At 33.4% G+C, this 18,746-nt stretch overlaps 2 protein-coding genes across 2 annotated transcripts; one reads left to right on the top strand and one right to left on the bottom strand.

Annotated features, from left to right (window-relative positions):
- Positions 1-935: 935 nt before the first annotated feature.
- Positions 936-5,216, top strand: LOC123214939 (DNA-directed RNA polymerases II, IV and V subunit 3-like). The gene is made up of 3 exons (XM_044634966.1): positions 936-1,517; positions 3,064-3,301; positions 4,807-5,216. The coding sequence occupies exons 1-3, from the start codon at positions 1,069-1,071 to the stop codon at positions 5,077-5,079; spliced, it is 960 nt and encodes a 319-aa protein (XP_044490901.1). The 5' UTR covers positions 936-1,068; the 3' UTR covers positions 5,080-5,216.
- Positions 5,217-16,331: 11,115 nt separating this feature from the next.
- On the bottom strand, positions 16,332-18,167 carry LOC123213430 (cyclin-D3-1-like). Its single transcript, XM_044632866.1, has 4 exons — positions 17,432-18,167; positions 17,138-17,339; positions 16,871-17,001; positions 16,332-16,732 (listed from the first exon to the last, which is right to left on the bottom strand). Exons 1-4 carry the CDS (start codon positions 17,966-17,968, stop codon positions 16,427-16,429), a joined length of 1,176 nt encoding a protein of 391 aa, XP_044488801.1. The 5' UTR covers positions 17,969-18,167; the 3' UTR covers positions 16,332-16,426.
- Positions 18,168-18,746: the final 579 nt, after the last annotated feature.

Genomic DNA, 18,746 nt, shown 5'->3' with positions numbered 1-18,746 from the left:
TCTTTTGGTTTCAGTAGGATTCGTACGAAAAATAATTTAGTATGAGTTTATTGTGATGAAATTGAGAATACTTTGAGTGTGATTTAATCTATTAGTTTGTACTTTAGGTCAAGTTTATTTTTTGGTTTTTCAATTAGATTCATAGTTTAAATTTATAAGTTATTGAAAAAATAATATTATTTTATGTATGAATAAAATGAAATTATTTTGATAATTATTTAATATAATTCGAATCGAATTATAAATCAAATTCAAATTAACATGAGTTATTTGTTTGGCTTGTGAGTGAGATCAAATCAAACTTTTTTTATTTTAAGTTTAGTTTGATTTAAAAAATAAGTTGATCATTCTAATCTGTGTTTGATTTAAATTCAATTTAAACAAAATTTACATCAATTCAAATAGAATTAACTTGACTTTTAAGATTAAGTCAACTTAATTTGAGTCCAACCCAATGATCCAATCTTGGCTATAGCCTTGGCTTTAAGACCACTCACAAATTTAATACCAAATTCAAAAAAAAATAAATTGTAATAAACAAAATTATTTTGATAATTATTTGATATGATTTAAATTAAATTATATACTAAACTCAAAACAAATTTAGTTATTCATTTAATTGTGAGTTAGACCAAATTAAACTCTTTTTAACTTAAATTTGGTTTAAAAAATACGTTAATTCTCTCAATTTAAATTTAATTTAAACGAAATTTTTGTTAATTTAAATCCAACCAACTTAGTTTTAAGTACAACATTAACGCAATTTGGATGTAATCCAATGGGCCAACCTTGACATGACCGATCATGATTGCGGGGTCTTAGTTTAAGACTACTCGCAAAAATTGCGTACATAACAATACATATTAAAATATGCCATCAAACTAGTGTGGGTCTCTCAGAGTCCGGTCGGACTCTCAATTAAAAAGTACACACAAAACAAAACGACGTTGCTCAGTGTGACACACTGCCGTTTTATCTCACATCCTTTAGCTGTAGACAAGCCCCTTATTTTGATTTTGGGTTTAAGCACAGCTTACAGAACCCTAGTCCAGGGCGAGGAATAGCACTATGGAGGGTGTATCATACCAGCGATTTCCCAGAGTCAAAATTCGTGAGCTCAAAGACGACTACGTGAAGTTCGAGCTCCGCGACACTGATGCGTCGATGGCCAACGCTCTTCGGCGTGTGATGATCGCCGAGGTACCCACCATTGCTATCGACCTCGTCGAAATCGAAGTAAACTCTACCGTCCTCAACGACGAGTTCATCGCCCACCGTCTTGGCCTTATCCCTCTCACCAGCGAGAAAGCCATGAGCATGCGCTTTTCACGTGACTGCGACGCGTGTGACGGAGACGGCCAGTGCGAGTACTGCTCCGTGGAATTCCATCTGAGAGCCAAGTGCATGGGCGACCAAACTTTGGATGTCACCAGTAAGGACCTGATCAGTTCCGACCATAATGTTGTTCCCGTAGACTTCGCTGATTCTTCTGCTTACGATTCAAGTGATCAGCAAAGGTGAGTTTTTTTACATCCATGTTACAAGTAAAATTTGGATTTTTAGTGTAATTTAACTATCGTAATTTTAATTTTTGGATTTTTGATGGTTTATGGAATAACGTCGTTACTAATAGGTCGTAGATTCTGTATATCTCTGATGTGCCATTATAATCTGGAGTAAATTTTAAAAGCAAGATGTCTTGAGTTCTATTTCAGTCATTCGTCACTGCTAGGAACCATTTGTTGATTATTTCATGAATTTCACAGGCTTTGAAAGCACATGGTTTGTATGGATTTCGAGGCTTCCTCGGGGCCTTTTTTTTGCATAAAGAAATTTAGATTATCTCCTTTGGATTTAATTTAAATGTACACTGTTTCTTACCCACACACAAAATAATAAAAGGTCTTAAATTGGCCTGAGGTTTATTCATCTAAAATGCAAAGGTGGATCAGAGCTTCATATCATGTAAATTCCTTTCTATGTTCTACTACGCTTGACTGGTGATTGAAAAATGGTTTTAGTGGTGAAAAAGTTATTGATATGTTGTTGAGTTGGGGATTATAGAAGTATACCATTTTCTTTTTACTGAATGCAAAGCATATCTAGTATTGTCTAGGCTTTTCTCTGTCCTGGATTATTGAGATAATGTAATGCAATAGAATTGTTTTCTGTTGTTTCTTGTAATGCAGCCATTTTGGGTTTTTGCAGCTTTCACTTCCCTCTTGGTCATTCTCCTTGTAATGTGTATTTTATTCTAACATATTCTTTTAAAGAATAAAACTATGTATATAAACAAATTGTACAAATTGAGGTGACAACTTGTGATTGGGTGATGTAATTGTTTGTTTTTTCTCTCACTTTAAAATCACTCAATCAATTACTATCACATCATGTTGTATTAATAAGTCTGTACAATTTATTTGTACATGTAGTATTACTCTCCTTTAAATTTGGGTTTCTTGCATTTGTTCTCCAGATGGCAACACCACTAATGCAATCAAGTCTTGTTTAATTATCAACTATTCCTAGTAATAAAGTTGGGTCTTGTATTGTAGCCATTTTGGGTTTTTGCAGCTTTCATTTCCCTCTTTGTCCATCTGCTTGTAATGTGTAAATTTTATTTTAACGTGTTCCGTTAATTTGTGTCTATTGCGTTTGGTCTCTATATGGAAACAACACTAGTGCAATCAAGTCTTGTTTAATTATCAACTATTCCTTAGCAATAAATTGCTCAGAATATATTGGCCAATCTAAATAGGTTCTTGCTTATTTTCTTTGTGAGAACTCAGTTTTACCTGGCCTGAATTTGATTATTGGGGCAGCCTCAAGGTTTTACATGTCTATCACCTGTGTTTAAATTCAGGGAATTTTCCGAATTTTCATATTCATTTTGTTTTTTCTATCAAAAAATTGCATAGAATATATCTAAATTCCCTTCTCTCTGTTTTCTCTTGATTTTCTCTAACTCCTGAAACTGCAATACAATGATGTGGTGTGTTGTGATCCATGTAGTTAGCTACATATTTAACATGTTGAACTGGAGTTCATTTCTTTTGCATCTAGGGGCATTATCATTGTGAAGTTGCGTCGTGGACAAGAACTGAGGCTTAGAGCAATAGCCAGAAAAGGAATAGGCAAAGATCATGCAAAATGGTCGCCTGCTGCAACTGTCACTTTCCTGTACGAACCAGAGATCCACATCAATGAAGATTTAATGGAAACTCTGACACTTGCGGAGAAACAAGCCTGGGTTGAAAGCAGTCCGACCAAAGTATTTGACATTGATGAAGCTACTGGGCAGGTTGAAATACTTTTATAAAAATTTCTCTGAATAGTTGTATCCATTTTAGCGGAACCTTCACCTTGTATGTTACAGTTAAAAAGATGCCTGTTGTTGCTAGATGTGATTCCACCATGGAATTGTCATTTTGCTTTAGAAGACTTAAAAAACTAACTTTATTTTTAGCTGAAATGTCTGATAAGAATAACAGTTAGAGATCTCCCCAAGATAGAGGAAAAGGTAGAACTAGATGCAGAATGTTTGTTCCTTTTATTTGATTTTTAAACGGTTTACACTGGTGGATATGAATGGTATAGATGTTGTTAGAGACCTTTACGGTGTATTATTGTCATCAAAGGAGCGCATCGCAGAATTTTTTGTGTGCTCTTCTCTGTATATCAGAACATCAATCTAGAAGGTTTGATTTTTTTCCTTGAGTTTTTAGGATGCTAAATTAAGAAAATTAAATAAGCTGTCACCCTGTGAGAGCTGCAACCTGTTTGTAGACTGTTTTAATATCTTTTTTAGAGTTTGGGATATTTGAATGTGTTAATTGTACTATTTTCTTCAATATCATATTTTGTTCCTTTTCTTATTTAGATCATTATATGATACATATAATACAAACGACAGTAACAGGCGGACAAAATGTTAATGTAAGGAATTTATTGTAGTGGTAAAGAGTAATACTTGTGGGGGGGCATGTTGGTGAGTGGGTTGGAGAGCTGTGGTATAAAGAATATGCATATTTTCAATTGGATATAGTGGTTGGAGAAGAGAAAATGTTTATTTTTGTCTATGATGGCCAGCATCTGAAGCATTTTATTTTGAGGGTCTTTGAAGGTATTATTGGGAATTGTAGGATTTTTAGCTTTTGGATGCTGTTATGGTGGGTTTGTCCACTGAACTTGTATGCAGTATGTTGTGAAACATACACAAGATCAGTACTGATGGGAACACACGTGTTTAGGATTTTTATTTTGAGGGTCTTTGAAGGTATTGTTGGGAATGATAGGATTTTTAGCTTTTGGATTCTGTTATGGTGGATTTGTCCACTGAACTTGTATGCAGTATGCTGTGAAACATACTCATCTTGATGGGAACACACACATTTAGGATTTTTATTTTGAGGGTCTTTGAAGGTGTTATTGGAAATGGTAGGATTTTTAGCTTTTGGATGCTGTTATGGTGGGTTTGTCCACTGAACTTGCATGCAGTATGTTGTGAAACATACTCAAGATTAATAATGTTGGGAACACACGTGTTTGGTATTGGGGAATGTCAAGAAACAATAATGCGGCAGTTATAAGCATGATGCATGATGTTATTACTAAGTCAAAGTAATTTTGGCTTGGAAGGTTAATATTTAGTATATTTGGGCCCTGATTCACCTTTATTTAACTGATTATCTGCCAAAATTCCTATGTATGATTATTATAACTTGGTTATGATGTAATCATTTCCTTCAATACAATGCCTCTGTAAAGTTATTATCTAATCTCTTTAAGTGATTCTAAAATTTGTAGGTTGTAGTGGTTGATCCTGAGGCATACACTTATGATGATGAAGTGATTAAAAAGGCAGAAGCCATGGGGAAGCCAGGACTTGTAGAGATCTATGGCAAAGAAGACAGCTTTATATTCACTGTGGAATCTACAGGTGCAATCAAAGCTTCTCAGATGGTACTGAATGCCATAGAAGTTCTGAAACAAAAGCTGGATGCAGTTCGCCTGTCTGAGGATACAGTGGAAGCCGATGATCAGTTTGGTGAACTTGGAGCACATATGCGAGGAGGATGATTGTATTAACTTGGCTGTTTCTTGTTAAAATTGAGTTGACAAATCCAAAATTACTGGTTTCACAAACCATGCAAACCAAACATCAAAATAGTATCTTATACTGGTGCTACCATTTAACCATGTTGAAAATTTTTACATGTTTTAGTGTATATTTACCTCGGAAATAATCTATGGCTAGTCTAGGCTCATTCTTAATCTAGTTGATTCCATGCGGCCATGCATATTATTTCTTGCCAGCAGGCAAAGGTGCATAGTTATTTTGGCATATGCTTTTGGTGTATTCTGTTTCACGGGTTTCCACGTTGGACAAAATTTTGTACCAACCACCTCAGCTCTTATCTAAGTGAATCCTATGATTAGACTACAGTCAGCTCTGGTTGAGCTGTCCCAAAACTGGCGAATAAAATAAAAATGATGATGGGCTTGGCTTATAGGTGAATTTCTTCAGCAACCAAACAAAGTTCAAGTCCCCAACTATCTGCTATTTGGTAAAAAACAGTAGAGCAGTAATTACTTGAAGACAGTGCAGCCAATACTATTGTAAGTCTTGCTTCATAAAAATACATCATCAAAAGCATTTACTCATCACTTGAATTTCTGATATTTGTTTTTAGCTTCAGTTGTTATTGATTTTACGAGGAGCATCAAAGAATTTATAAGCCATAATTTAAATCGTCATAAACATTTCAGCACTAGTTTCCATTGGTATCTTCATCTTGTGCTGTGGTTGAGACACAAGGATTTCATATTTTGTGCTGTGGTTGAGACACAAGGATTTCATATTTTGTATGTTTCATTTGTGTACTTGAAATTGTAGTCACAGGTTTCAAGTTTTGCAGTAAAAATTAAGAGATGTGGCCCAACCTTGTTCATCAACTCTGTCAGTATCATCTGCTCAATAATGCACTCATATAAGCATTAAACTCATCCCAATGAAACTTGACTTATTCTGAAGTTGACTAATTTTGGAGGGATTCTTGACTTCTGTATCATCACTCATTGCTCATCAGCTTCACAGGATAGACAGCGGGTAAAACTCATTTTATAATTTAGATAATGACTTTACTTTTGTATATTTGATGAAGGCTGCTGTCACCAAAAGCCCATAGTTTACCCAGAGAAAACAAGTGGCTCTAAGCATTCGAAGTGTTTAGGAAAATATTGGCTTTGGTTGTCACATGAGAAGGTGATTGTGCAAGACCAAGTTAACAATTCATAAGGGCTTTGACAAAGAGTAACATCCCACCCAAGGATTGGCCTACAAACACTATTTCACTTATCGAATGTATAACTATTAAAAAAATCTATTGTAAAAGAATAACATCATTATGATTATTTTTCAAAATTAAAAAAAAAAAAGATTTGAGAACTGTCAATCTTCACATCCCAATCATTGTCCTTTCAATCCAAAAGTCATAGAACCTAGGTGCTATTCCTAGCTGTCAATGTTGGTGCATTGCGTCTAAGGGACTAGCTTGAGTCAGGTAATTTTTGCTAAGTGGTGTACAACCGAGTGTGGAATTGTTGGGAATGGCGTGCCTTGAGAGTTCATTGGGATCAAAGCAAACGGTCCGGATAGACTGTTTGAGAGATGAAAGGAATTCTTCAAAGACGGGGACGATAAGTTTGAACATTGTTTGAAGTATGGGTCTTTGTTAAACCTAAACCAAAAAGGTCATGTGCAAGCTTGGTTGTTTCATGTGCTCTATAGATCTTGTCTTCCCTTTTACTCCCTCTTAAGTCTTATTTATAATGTTTTTTCGATAGTTTTCACAAAGTGTGATCTTAAATTATGATATTTACTTGTTTTGCTTTTGTTTGCTTTTTTGTTTGACAAATTTAAATTGTAATTGAATACTTTTATAAGTACGAGAATTTTTTTTCTATTAATACATTTTTGTTTTAAAAAAATCAAAATTGGTCATGATTGACCATATCACAACCTAAGCGATATCTTCTTTGATAATTATGTATTCAAAACTTTTTTTTTGATTAAATTTACAAATTCATCTCTTAAGAGATGATTAGTCATCAGATAACGATAAATTATGCAATTGACAGTTAGATGTATCACTAGTATATTAATCAACTCAAAACGTGGACGAAAGATCTTCTTATCTATAAGTAATAGGAAGGGTAAAAATTGGTAATTATCACGATTTTGGTACTCTGCTTAATATTGAATAACAATTATTGCCCACTAAAATTGAAGTGTAATTATTTTGTAGGCCAAAAGACTTGTTTCCACCCAAGGTATAGTGAGGTCCCCAACTCTCACTTTCCAACTTTAAAAAACCTAAACATTCATCTACAATCAAATTTTTGTTAAAATTTCTAGTTAGGATCAAGAGTAAAATTGCATTTTAATAATATTATTAAAAAGATATAAAATTCATTGTATTTTCCCTCCAAAGTTTTCAAAACTAACCATTTTACTTTTATCCAAAGTTTCATAACTTTAAAAAATCACATTTTCCCCACTCAAAACCTAAAGTTTTCATATTTTTTCAATTTTAGCTGTCTCATAACTTTCAAAAACTGTAGTTTCACTCTTTTTTTGAACTTTAGTTTTCGACATCTTTTTAGCATCCTCTACATGCATCTCCAACATCCTCTTTCTTCTAAGTTGAGTCGACATTGACCTTACCTTGTCGCTCTATCCATTGACGAGGAGAAATGTCTCTGTGATGAAGAGATGAAGCTATCTTCGTCGCACAAATATCTTGGATGAGACAAAGAGACATCTCTTCATTGTATAGTGCGATGAAAAAACTTCTTTTCATCACATGGTATTTTCCTATCGTTAGTGGATAATTCAAACAAGATAAGGTTGATATCGGTTCGACTCGACTCAAGTGAAAGAGGATGCTAGAAATGGACAAAGAGGATCCCAAAAATTGAAATTCAAGAGGGGGTGAAACTGTAGTTTTTAAAAGTTATAACGAGCGATTGAAATTAGAAAAATATGAAAGAGAAAATATGATTTTTTTTAAATTAAAAAACTTTACATACAAATAAAATGATTAGTTTTTAAAATCTAGGAGAAACAATAAAATAAATTATATATAATTTTAATATTATTATTAAAATAACAATTTGACTTTTAACCTTAACTTAAAATTTTAACAAATTTTTTTTTAAATGTTTAAATTTTTAAATATTAAAAAATAAATCATTGGGTTTTCATCATATTTTAGATGCGTACAAGTTTTTGGCCCTATTTTCTAATGTAACAAGGGTACACAATCACCTGAGGTGTTTGAAAGAGACCTCAATATTAAAGCTACAAGGTACTTTGTCAAAAGTGAAATAATTAGAGCTAGGTAGAATAGTAATTTAATATTCTATTGCTTTATTAAAACTTTTTATCGTCAACTTAGTTAGATTTTGGAAAAGTGTATAATATATATTTAATGGATAGAAAAATGTTATTCGATGTTAGACCAAATTACGGAGTGAGGATGGATGAGTCACTTGGGCCTGCCATAAGATACCCAAATCTTTGTCTGATCCGAGAAGCAGACATACTTGCAGCGTGGCAGGCCAGGCAGCCAAAGTCACAGAGTTTTGGGACATGGCTGAACCTGACCCTCAGCGTATGAAATGCTCCTTTTGTCCTCTCCTTATTCTTACCCTGTAAATAAACACACTCTTGAGGCTTATATGCCAACGCTATTCATGCCTTGCCGTTAATATTTTTACTACATTTATTAGAAGAAGCAGTGCAATCAAACATCCCCATCTACCCTTTCTCTTAACACATTCAATGCCGTGCGTTATGGGTCACCATTCCTATCACACCCCTAACATTATCAAAATGATATTTATGTTAGGCCAAAGGACTTATTCCCACCAAAAGAGTAGTGTTTTTTCCAAATTTTTATTTATTAATTTTAAAAATCTCAAACACTTATCAATTTGTTAATTTTTACGGTTATTATTAAAGATAAAATTTTTATTTAACAAAAATATTAAAAAAAACTAGAAATTTATCATATTTTTCTTTCAGGTTTAAAAATTTATTTTTATTCTTATCCAAAGTTTGAAAAATGATAAATTCTTCTCTTATGGTTTTGATCTCCCTTTCTTCGGTGAACAATGACTTCCCATTCATCAACGTTTTCCCTCATGGTCTCTCTGTTGTGGTCTTTAGACAAGGTCATGCGTTTTCTTCGAACGAAGATCGTTTGACAAAGAGACTTTTCGTCTCTATAGACAGATGAAGACAATTCGTCTTCGTATGCCCTAGATCGGTGTTAGAAGACACCAACAAACCTTTTGTCAACGTCTTCTAATGCCGATTTAGGATGGAAAAAGACAAATTGCCGTTGTTTGTCTATAAAGACGAAGACACACGTTGGCTTCACATTGTGCGCTGGCGTTTCTTCATTGTCAGCCTTTATTGTCGATGGCAGAGGGAGAAGAAGGGATAAAGACGGTCTTCGCTGGAGTCTTGTCATTAGAGAAGGAAGGACAATATTAAAACCATAAGGGGAAATAAAACTTTTTAAAGTTTAATTATAAAGAAAATTTATTAATTTTTTAAATTTAAGAGAAAATAAATAATATTTTAGTATTTTCAATATATTATTGAATAAATGATGGTTGTACTTTTAAAATTTAACTAGTTTAATTAATTTTGACTGTTTACGTATAAATATTAAAAATTTTTTTAAGTTAATAAATAAAAATTTGGAAAAACACTAAACTTTGAGTGGGAATAAATCTTTTGGCCTATATTGGTAAAACTCTCCACCAATATCATACCATCATATTATAAACCTTGCACTTCAATAATAATATTATAATAATATATCAGTCCTCTTATTCAAGTATTTTTTGGGTCTTTCTTACCATTATTTTTCTATATAGAAGAGTTATGCGAAATCCATTTAGTTCCATCTGGAGACTTTGCAGTGCGAAGTGTTTAAAATCTCCCATGGAGTTCCATTTATCTCCAGGACGTGGAAGCCTCAATGAATAAACTGAAAACACCGTTAAGTGGCATCAACAACTTGAAGCTGAGTTCATTTATTATGTTATTAAGAAGCCAGGCAGAGAGGAGGGATCTTTTATTAGCTCAGCCTCACTAACAGCTGAGCTGGTCCTCTGTTTTGAGTGATGAAAGTGGTACCGAATTTTTCTACTGGCTCTTGGCATCAGCAGACGAGGGAGTGAATATAATTCTTCTCTCTCTCTTTGTGAAAATAGATCATGCAACATGGTTTAAATATTGGCCGAATCATGTTTCCCAACCAAATTTCGATGAAACAACATTTTACGCCCTTTACATTTGAAAAATCTATTTTTCTACACATCTATCAAAGTCTATAAGTATTATTTTTATTAATTTATGATATTTAGCCATGTCTTCAATTTAATGATGGTTTTGTTTGTTTCGTCTGAAGACATCGTTGATGGATTTCTCACACCATTTAAGAGTGAAGAATCCATTAATGACTCTAAATCCAATCGTTGCGGAAGACTGGAGAAAAGAGAGGAAATAAAATAGAAATAGAATAAGAACAATAGAAGAAGAAGAGAAGACATAAAAGAAAAAAAGAGGAAAGGAGGAAAAGAGAAGTTGAAAGAAAAAATTTCCAGGTTTAGCCTTTAGGAAAGTAATAACGGTCATTGTGGTTTTATAATTTTACTAAAAATGATAAACTAGCATTTACAGTAAAACCGAATAATTTTCATGAACAAAATGAATGATGGGTGAGAAAGTCATCTTTTCAAACTCAAATGATGAAAAACGTTATTTGTCGAAGTTTGGATGGGAAATAGTCATTGACCTTTATATATTTCATATTTTAATCAAGAAAAGGAGGTTAAAAATAGCACTAGTTTGAATTGAGAAATTATGTATAACACTCAACCATCTAGGCTTTAATTTGATTAGAGTCATAAATTTGAATGTCTAAATATGTGCCAACATACTTCATTTCCATCAACCTACCTACTGTACCCCAACAATTTATTGGATCCCTTCTTTCATATCCTGATGACTAAGGCAATACATGTACATGATATACAAGTATATATACATGACTGCCAATCTGGACCACAAGTCTTACAAAATCTGCCCTCCTCCTTCCCAACGGCTTCATTGTACTTGGCTAAATATATACACCATGTATAATTTCTCACCATAACGTATTAAATTTACATATTACAATTAGGCATGTTGTAGAAACTAGCTTTGAGCTTTCAAGAATTTTTTTTATATATATAGATGCTAAGTTTAGGGGTATTTGTATGAAATGACAATGAAGTATCAATAAAACTATGTGTATCCACTTTGGATACATAAATGTGTATACATTTATATGTGTCATCATATGATTGGATGATTTTGAATTAAAAATAAAATAATAACCAATCATATGATGACACATATGAGTGTGTATACATTTGTGTACTCAAAATAGGTACACATAGTATTGCTCATGAAGTATATACTTAACAATGAGGGTGTTTGGAAACTAAAATTACTCTCTATGTGTGTTACATTGTTATTAATGAACAAACCGAAGAAGGCACTTGGGTTATTTCTTTTGATGGGATTTGAATTTTTATTTTCTTGTTTAAAATCTTACTTCTTTTGACCCTATAGTTATCTATTGGGGGCCATTGTTAGGTATGATTCATCATTCACATATATAAAATGAAAGGCCAAAAGACTTATTCTCACCCAAAGTATAATGAAACCTCAAACTTTCACACTGTAGCTTTCAAAAACTCAAACACCCATTCATAATTTATAAAACTAATAATTTTTTTCTAAAATTAAGTTAGAATTAAGGGTAAAATCATCATTTAACAATAATATTTAAAGTTTATACCATTTTACCCATTTAATTTGAAAAACTAATAATTTTCTCCCAAAATTAAGTTTTGAAAAGTGACATTTTGTCCCCTACCTAGGGTTTCCAATTTCACTGGTAAATTTTCGACTAATGATGGCTAATCTCTCTCCTTCTCGGTGTCATCTCTCCCAATGATGTTTAATATCAGATTGACGATGTCTAGATTCGATAAAATCCAAATAAAATCTAGACGAAGAGTTAAAACTCTTCGTCTGGATAATGATGACAGTCTGACAAGGCTGATCTCCTTGTCTAGATCGTTATCATCGTCATCTAGACAAAACCAACTTCGTTTGGATGATGAAGATCTAAACGAAAAGTTTAACTCTTCGTTTGGATTTTGTCATATCCAGATGTCTTTGGTCCGATATCGAGCACCAAAGGGAGAGATGACACTGAAAAGGAGAGAGATCGGCTATCGTTAGCCAAAAATTCACTGGCGAAATTGGAAACCGTAAGTAGGGAAGAAAATGTTACTTCTTAAAACTTAATTTTGGGGGAAAATTATTAGTTTTTCAAATTAAAGGGGTAAAATGATATAAACTTTAAATATTATTATTAAATGATGATTTTGCCCTTAACCCTAACTTAATTTTAGAGAAAATTATTAGTTTTCTAAATCATGGGTGACTGTTTAGAAGTTTGAGATTTCACTATACCTTGGGTGGGAATAAGTCTTCTGGCCTAAAATGAAATATCATCAGCCATAGGAGTTCTTTTTGATTAATTTTCAAAGATGTAGTGGGGTCCTAGATGAATAAATGCAAACATAGCATCCACCCACATATTTTTGCAGTACTCCATTTACGAAAAGTTTTGGGTGGATGAGGGAACAGTTGGTTTAATATGTTGGCATTACATGAGATGAGATGATATGTAATGGTGGAAGGCATTGGATGCTTATTGGGTAGAATCAACACATTAACTCTTACAGAAGGTATGAATGAGATGAAAGGACTTCACTTCCCACACTAGTTATATGATTCACGTATTAGACATGCAATTTTATTTGCAGAAGCTTGGGGTCCTGCATTTCTGATTTTTTTAGGGGCCACTGCTCTCTGCACTACCTGCGCGCATTTCCTCAGCTGCCCTCAGCTCTCTATGCCCCCTGGGGCCATCTGCCATTTTTATTTAATTTATATTTATGTACATGTTAATTCAAACTTCCAAACACATTTCATAACATGTTTCTCTTGTTGCCTTGCACTCTGTCACAATTACTCTATAAATTTCAGAGCTTCTATCCTATATATGTCTTCTTGTTGAACCAAAGATAACTGTAATTACATAAGAAGTTGCATCTTTTGGTAATGACCCCAATCTCTCCCATAACAAGACCTCTAATATTATGGGAAAGAACCCAGATGAATTTTGTTTATTTTTCTATAGGGGAACCCAGTTGAATTTAATTGGAGATCCTATTTTAACAATGTTGAGTGACAGTGATGAGTGATTAAGGTAACCAGGACAATGTATGGGCACTGACAAATGAAAAAGTAGATGCATGTAAAGATGATTTTCTGATTGAACTGATCTTGTTGGGTAGCCCTTCAAATGAATGGACATGAAAAATCTCAGTAAATTTTGCTTCTTTTAGTTCTTTCCACCTGACAAAGTTAATCTTTTGTGTGAATTTCACACCATTCTCCTTATTTCACCTCTAATAATGCTTTAATTAATTATCTCTTGAATTATGTATATATATGATAAGAAATGGATGTCATGCTTATATCAAAATGTAAAGGAAAGAAGACACATGGAGAAAGAAAAGAATTACAAAGGGTGAAGTAACATGGTTGCCATGTTATGTGGTGGAAACATTATAGAAAGTTGAGATGATGAAGATTTTGGTTGGGTTTGAGTCAAAAGAGTAATTGATTGCATGTCAAATAGCTAAAGGTAGAAGAGGGCAGAGGGCAGAGGGCAGAGGGCATAAATAAAAAAAAAAAAAAAATTGAAATTGTTAATTAGTGAGTGAGTCCTATAAAAATGGTGTCACCATTTTTCTTAAAATAAAACAAACCCAGACTTAGGTAGAATGAGAGACAGAGAGGCCCCATTTGGGTCCTATTTTTTGCTGTCTTTTTAAGACTTTACAGCTGTTGAGCAAGACAAAAATAAAAGAGTAGAAGAAGAAATTACAAAAAGGGTTTTCGGTCCAAACTCCTGTGATTTAGTAATGAATTGAAAACATGGCAAGAGGAAGACCAGGTCAAAAGAATTGTTTTTTAGATCACCAAGCAAAGATCAAATATTATTCTACAATTATTGAAGTGGGCCTCAATCACTAAACAACCTGTTTCCCTTTGAAAAAACAGTTCCTTTCCGCTTCAGTCTCTCATTCTTTCTTTCTTTCTTTATAGCTACCTAGCATGCTTATGATTTTTCTCATTGCACAGTATAAACCCCACAAAATAATCCACTAACCTTAGAAACAATTTTAACAACACTGCTTTAAGGTAGTTCAAATAGTAATAGAAAAGTTTCGTATATTAAAAAAAAACTTTTTATTTATCTGATATAATGATGGTGAAGTTAATTACTGATTCAGACACAAACTAAAGATTTTGTCTCCCAATTTCAATTTCAGCTTTTACCTGTTTACCTTTTATAGATTGAGTTGATGTGCTTGAGGCTGTACCCTACACTTAAAGCCCCCCCTCTCTCTCTCTCTAACATTATTGTTATAAAAATATTTTATTTCCTTCATTCTTACTTTCCTACTTTGTCATTTCTTGTAAAAGGCTTCATTTAGTGGATATGCATTGTAGGTTGCTAGAGAATGTCAACAATTTCTGTTGAGTCCACTACCTAATCTCTCTATTAATTTAATTTTGTTAATCAACCCCAATCAATTATTGTGACTAATTAAGGTGATTTTTTGTACCTTGTGGAAAAAAAAATCTACAATAAATAAATTTAGATGTAAATTTGTCAGTTTTTAAATTAGATTTATGAGAAAATGAGTGTCAAAATCCCTAAAACTCTATGAGATTGATAATGAAATATTTTTGCTCCAATAAAGGTGGCACAGCACAGGCATGCACTGTCAAGATTGAAAGAAAAGAAAAGAAAAGAAAATTTTAATATAAATATCCAACACGTGAAAAAAGTGAGAGGGAACCTTTATTACTACTACTACTACTAATAATAAATTTTACTGCCCAAGTATCACCACACTGTAATTTTTATTATAATTAATTAGATTTTATTTTCTTCTTCTTTAATTTATGCCCAAAATATAAATAAATGTATTTTTATCTTAAAAATTTAATAAATAAAGATAATGATCTTTTAATACCTAAATTAAAATTAATAATAAAATTATTTTTTATATCATCTGTCATATCATAATTAATAATAAAAAATTATCTTATAAACTAAATAAAAAAAATTCAGATAAATATTTTATAAGAGTAAGTATTCTATTATTGGTAATTGGTCGATTTGTATCATCATTGAATACAAAATAGTTAGGTTATTGACAGCAACACATTTAATAGTCCAACAAGACTACCAGAAGCTTCCTCCAACATAACGCATTCAATTTTCAGTTGACTTGTCAGCATGATTTAAACATCAGTATTACATACAAAAATAAACCCAACTTCAACTAAAATCCCCTTGTTTTCAAACTTCTTGACGAGAGAACTCTTCAAATTCAATGCACAAGCTTTCAAATCTTCTTTAGTAAACAGTCTTGAGTGTAGTGTTTACTAGTTCATTGGCCTCACTCATTTAAATAGCAAACTTGTGAAATAAACTTAACTTGAAATCCAAGCAAATTAGGTAAGTGGGATTGTCTGCTACTGTAGATTGAGTGATAAAGGAGTCTAATGTCAAACTTGAAAGCTTGGGTTAGTCTTCTAAGAATATTTTAAAATTGAACTATTGACTTAATTTACCGGCAATTAGATTTGGAATTTCATATGTTTGATATGAGCATTGAGCTTATATTGTCCGCGCTCTATAAGAGAGAGGGAGTGCGAGTGAAAATTTTGAGAGGTGGGAAAGTCCCCACAAGAGTCATTCCAAAAAGTGTAGGAAATCTAAGAGCAATGGATGATGTTTTTTAGTTGAGATTAGGTTATTGAGAGCAAGCATTAGTCACCTCAACAAAGGGAACTTGGCGTGGCTGGGATGGCCCTCGCTACCAGGTCAAACCCAAAAAGTCTCTTATAACCAAACCCCATAATCCCCACTGCACTTCACTGGCCGACAACATTTTCTTCTCTTCACATGCAAACAAACAGACAAGCCCCATCTAACTATTTTCCACATTAATTAATTTTGATTACGATTACACTTAACTTAATTATTTCAATTTATCACATTCTTCCTCTCAGAGTTTAGACTAGTGAGAAGCCAACAGAAGACATGTTTGATCTTGATCTTAATTTATTATACATAAAACAAAAATGTTTTGGTTTTTTTCATATAATATTTATAAACGAAGAGAGACAGAGAAAGATTTTTTAATTGGGACGACTGCCAACAATGTCCACAAACACCCTATTCAGAGATGGCACTGGCGAAGGCATCTGTTGCTCTTGGGCCCTGCTCTTCTTAAACACCCTATTTTGATCTGGCGATGAAAAGACCTGTGGCTTGTTCACTGTCCAAGACTCGTTTGAGCTTTCCCCACAACTGAACTCAGATTCAATCACACCGCTGGGGCTGCAAGGGAATGCCTCACACTTGCGCTTGCGTTGATTCTGATAGGCGTTGCTTTTGGTGTTGGACAGCTCCAGAATAAGCCTGTAGCACTCATTTACTATGTCCTGTTACAATGTAGTTGAGTTTTAAATATCATTAACGCCCACATTATGTGTTAATAATTGTATTAGACCAATGATAATACGATAAATAATGTACCCAACAAACAACAGATTGTAATGATGGCTGTTTAGATCTATTACCTTGCTTATTTTGAGAACACCCAGAAGCTGGTTTTTGTAGTCAATGGCATTCAAAGGCTGGACTTGGTCAATAACGTGCATCATTGTCGCAGTTGCCAATACAGACGGGAGATAACTGACAAATCTTGATTCTAACAAAAACAAACAAACAAAAAACGTTACTTTTGCTTCATGAATCGAAACAAAACCGTAATTTTCTTGCTGTAGTTTTTGTTCTCATCGAAAGATCTAAGTTATTGTGGTCAAAATAGGAACTTGAATTCTTACCGGAGACCACAATGAGGAGGAGACCCTCACATCTCTTGTGAAACTCCCAGTGGATATTATTCTTCAGTTTAAGCCTCCTGATGATATGATCAAGAAATGAAAGTGGGGTGACAAGATGCATCTTCCATTTGAGTGCAGAGAGCACCAGGAGCTCCATTCTCTGAATGGCTTTGGCCTCGAAAACATACCTAGCTGCCTCAACCTACAAACGAAAACAAACCCAGATCGATTTAATATAAATGCATAACAATAACATCTATGGTTATATATGTTAAAGTTGTCGACTTTACATACTTGGAGGTCTAGGAGAAGAGGCACTTGAGTTTCTTCAACTTTGGCAGCCAAAGAGAGACAAGTAACAGCCAAAAGCTGGATCATCCATGCTTTATCTCTTTGGAAATCAAATCCACATAGGAACCTATCAAGATAGTTAATGGCCAGAATTGCAGTGAGAGTGGCAAATCCATAATGGGCATTGACCTTGAGCAGCCACTCCACAGCCTCATTACGAGCTACAGAAAGACGAGAATCCGTCTCCACAAGACTCACATTGAAAAGTGTCTGTTGTTGTTGTTCTTTCGAGAAGAGAGAGAGAAGCTCATCATCCTCCCAAAAAAAGTCATGCTCAAACAAGAGAAGTGGAAACAAAGAAGGATTTTCACCATTACAATGAGTAACTATAGCATTACTCTCACTCTCATCACACTCTTCTTGCACAACATCATCTATCTCTTCCTCTTCACAGTAGAGTTCATCTAGCAAAAACGAAGAAGGGTTATAGTCGTTGTCATTATCATAAACATGTTGTTGTTGGGGATGAAGAATTGCCATCTTCTTCCGAGAAGAAGTGGTGTTTGTTTAGGTTGAAAGTTCATTATACAAAAGAAGAAGAGCTCAATCCGCCACCCATCTCACTCTCGCTCTCTTTTCTCTTCTTTTTCTAAGTTTGTGTGAAATGTGCAGAGCAGAGGGAATAGGTAAATAAAGAGAGAAAGAAAGGGGCTTTGAAATAAGAGACGAGAAACGATTGAGTTTTGATCAGAGTGAGTTTCACGCTTGCACTTTAATTAGTTTATATAATTATTTTAATAAATAAATAAAAATTCAGATTTTGGGGTTTTGAAAAATCTTACTGCTTTCGGTGTTCCGTTGGCGGGCTGAAAAATGAATTGGCACACACATCAAGTCTGACCCCACCAAAACTACCTCTTACACATTCCCTAGACTCACTTATTTACCAATACGACCTTTTATCCATCACATTTAATTACTTTTCTGGTGTATTATTTTTGAATTTTTACATGATAAAATTATATATATTTTTATTAATAAAATTAATTTTTAATTTTAATTAATATCCATCTTAATCCATGTAATTACGTAATTATAAACTTGTTTGTAAGTATGTATGTATTATTAGTTGTCACTTACTCCACCGCTCACAACAACATAATCCAAATAACTTTTTTTTTTTTATGGGAGTAATGTTATATATATATATATTTATTTATTTTTAGATAAATATTTTTTTATTAAAAAACATAATTTTTAAAAATATTTCTTATTTTAGAAAAATTGTGGAGCGCGGCTTGAGCTCAACTTTTGTGGC

The sequence above is a fragment of the Mangifera indica genome, chromosome 4, assembly GCF_011075055.1.
Source record: "Mangifera indica cultivar Alphonso chromosome 4, CATAS_Mindica_2.1, whole genome shotgun sequence".
In the NCBI taxonomy this organism is placed as follows: Eukaryota; Viridiplantae; Streptophyta; class Magnoliopsida; order Sapindales; family Anacardiaceae; genus Mangifera; species Mangifera indica.
The sequence above is the reverse complement of the archived record's forward strand: the minus strand, read 5'-3'. Positions and strand labels throughout refer to the sequence as shown.

Bases quoted from the DNA above. Each gene is read 5' to 3' on its own strand.
- LOC123214939 (XM_044634966.1), top strand. From the start codon at position 1,069: ATGGAGGGTGTATCATACCAGCGATTTCCCAGAGTCAAAATTCGTGAG. The intron at 1,518-3,063 runs GTGAGTTTTTTT...TTTTGCATCTAG, and splicing joins GATTCAAGTGATCAGCAAAG to GGGCATTATCATTGTGAAGT. The intron at 3,302-4,806 runs GTTGAAATACTT...TAAAATTTGTAG, and splicing joins TTGATGAAGCTACTGGGCAG to GTTGTAGTGGTTGATCCTGA.
- LOC123213430 (XM_044632866.1), bottom strand. From the start codon at position 17,968: ATGGCAATTCTTCATCCCCAACAACAACATGTTTATGATAATGACAAC. The intron at 17,002-17,137 runs GTAAGAATTCAA...TGTTTTTGTTAG, and splicing joins CCTCCTCATTGTGGTCTCCG to AATCAAGATTTGTCAGTTAT. The intron at 16,733-16,870 runs GTAATAGATCTA...ACATTGTAACAG, and splicing joins GTGTTCTCAAAATAAGCAAG to GACATAGTAAATGAGTGCTA.